We start from the raw sequence: 2578 nt of genomic DNA, 5'->3' as shown, positions 1-2578 counted from the left end.
ACAATTGTAGCCATGGTGAATTCTCCTTAAAATTGTTAATGTGGCCATTCCAAGGTAGAATATAATATAATATTAAAATGCTGACCAACAATACCCCACTCATTTTCATATTATAAAAACTCAGACCCCACTAATTAGTGGCGGAGCCACCTTTGAATCAGGGGTTCATCCGAACCCCCTTTGGCGAAAAATTATATTATTTATATATGGTTAAAATAATTTTTAGGTATATATAGTAGATGTCGAACTCCCTTCGACTACTTTAATTTGTGTCTTTATTTTTTCAGATTTTGAACCCCCTTATTAAAATTCTGACTCCGTCACTACCTCACTTTGTGAAATTACATTGAATATGTCGTTATTTATAAAGACGTAACCAAACTTTAGACGGGTCAAAATATGACTGGTGATTAATTTTCTTCGTTCAAACGCGTTATATACTATATAGTATTTAATTACCTTAATTAACACCCCGATCTACACTTCAGAAAGACCCAATATTCAACTTAGAGTCCAGTCGGAGAAAAATAAATACTATATAGTATTTAATTGCTTATTTTCCAATAACCTATGTTCATGTTGACTTTGCATTTTTCCATATATTACCTTTTATGAATTGGAAAAATAGGAACATGTCATGATGATAGTAGTAAAGTAAAAAAATTTCGTTAAGAGTGTTCTAAATTTACTAGAGCACATAAAAATAATATTTAACCAATATATACAATATTGGCGAAAGATGTAAACTATAAGGAAATTCTTGTGGGCATACATAGGAAAGTTTCAAAGTCTACATAGTCAATACCAACTACCACTATTGTTAGTCTTGGTGCAATTTTTTCCAAATTTCTTTGGCCAATTTCTCACTCTATTTTTTATTTCTTTTCTTCACATGATTTTGCTATAAATTTACCATTTTCCTCAATTGCAATTGCATCAATATATTGGTTCCTATTTTTTTTTCACACATTTGGTGCATAACACTAACATTCACTAGCCAAAAGAACCCTTAAAAATATGTCATCTTCATCAGCAGAATCGAAAATGGCCTTGGCCAAGACTGTTCTATCGACAGTAGGTTCTGTTGCTGCGACAGCCATGTTGGTTCGTTCGATATTCCATGACTACATTCCCCAGGAACTCCATGAATATCTCTTCTTTGGACTTAGAAACATTTTCACCAAGTTCTCAAATCAGCTAACGATGGTGATTGACGAATTTGATGGTCTTGTCAATAATGAAATTTATGAAGCTGCTGAGACCTATTTGGGCAGCAAGTTGTCACCTAACATCCATCGGCTTAAAATCAGTAAGCCTGAGAAGGAGAAAAATTTCAACATTGCCATGGAGCGTAATGAGGAGGTAATGTCTTGCACATATAAAATTGCATGTCATCTTAAAAAGGTTTGGTCTAAACTAGAAGTCATATGTTACTTGGACTCTTCTAAAAATATTGATGTGTGTGTCAGATCCTTCAAAAGTTATGTTTTTTTTGAGGATTCAACATAGGATCGACAACATTTTTTTGGGTCCGTTACATTCCACCTAAACTAGAAGTAGTCTGATGTGGAGACTCCACATTAGACATATGTGATATGGAACATACTGAGGAGGTAAAGTCCTGCACATATATATAATGATAATTGCATGTCATATTATTTGTTATCATAAAGAGTTTGGTCTAAACTGGAAGCTATGTTGCCTAAACTCTTCAAAAATATTGACGGGTATGTATCAGATCCTTGAAAAGTTATGCAGAGGACCCAACACGGGTACAACAACATTTTGAATGTCCGTGTCTGTCAGACATATGACTCTTTTTCCTAATAATCCACCATTGGAATAGTGAAATTAGTCGCCTTTCTTTAAAATTCATACGTCTTGATTTGAAGAACGATTGTATTCACGAGTTCAAGTAAGGTTCCACGTTTAATTTACCTTAGTGATAATTTAACGTAACAGATCGTGTGAAGACGATGTTTTTTTGTAAAAATCTCATAGTTTTATTCCAACAGGTGACAGATGTTTATAATGGACAGACATTCAAGTGGATTTGGCTCTGTAGACAAACAGAGTCTAAACACTTCTATAATTCCAGGGACATGAATTCCACTCCAAAATCTGAAATCAGATCCTTTGAGGTCACATTTCACAAGAAAAACAAGGACCTTGTCCTTAATTCGTATTTGCCTCACATCATGAAAGAAGCAAAATTGCAAAAACACGTAAACAAGACGATCAAGATTCACACTGTGGATTGCGAGAGAATGTACAATTTACACGAAATGTGGAAGCCGGTGAATCTTAATCATCCAGCCACTTTTGAGACAATCGCAATGGAATCAGATCAAAAAGACATGATCTTGAAAGATTTGGAGAGATTCGTGAAGAGGAAAGATTATTATAGGAAAGTTGGCAAGGCATGGAAAAGAGGGTATTTGTTGTTTGGTCCTCCAGGGACCGGAAAATCTAGTTTGATTGCTGCAATGGCGAATTATTTGAACTTTGATATATATGATTTGGAGTTGACTTCGCTGAGGGGGAACATGGAGTTACGGAGGTTGTTGGTTGCCACAGC

The 2578-nt window shown here is 34.9% G+C and overlaps 1 protein-coding gene across 2 annotated transcripts in view; it reads left to right on the top strand.

The window, feature by feature from the left end:
- The first annotated feature begins 941 nt into the window (after positions 1-941).
- The window catches only part of LOC125860244 (protein HYPER-SENSITIVITY-RELATED 4-like), a 30799-nt gene continuing 29162 nt past the window's right edge, over positions 942-2578 (top strand). Inside the window, exon 1 of one of the 2 annotated variants that reach the window (XM_049540174.1) lies at positions 942-1362. In XM_049540174.1, coding sequence (XP_049396131.1) covers positions 1018-1362 — 345 coding nt within the window. In that variant the 5' untranslated portion in view covers positions 942-1017. The remainder of the gene's footprint in view (positions 1363-2578) is intronic. The other variant, XM_049540173.1, reaches the window with a different exon arrangement.

The sequence above is a fragment of the Solanum stenotomum genome, chromosome 3 (assembly GCF_019186545.1).
Source record: "Solanum stenotomum isolate F172 chromosome 3, ASM1918654v1, whole genome shotgun sequence".
Lineage (NCBI taxonomy): Eukaryota > Viridiplantae > Streptophyta > Magnoliopsida > Solanales > Solanaceae > Solanum > Solanum stenotomum.
This window is presented reverse-complemented; position numbering and strand designations above follow the sequence as displayed.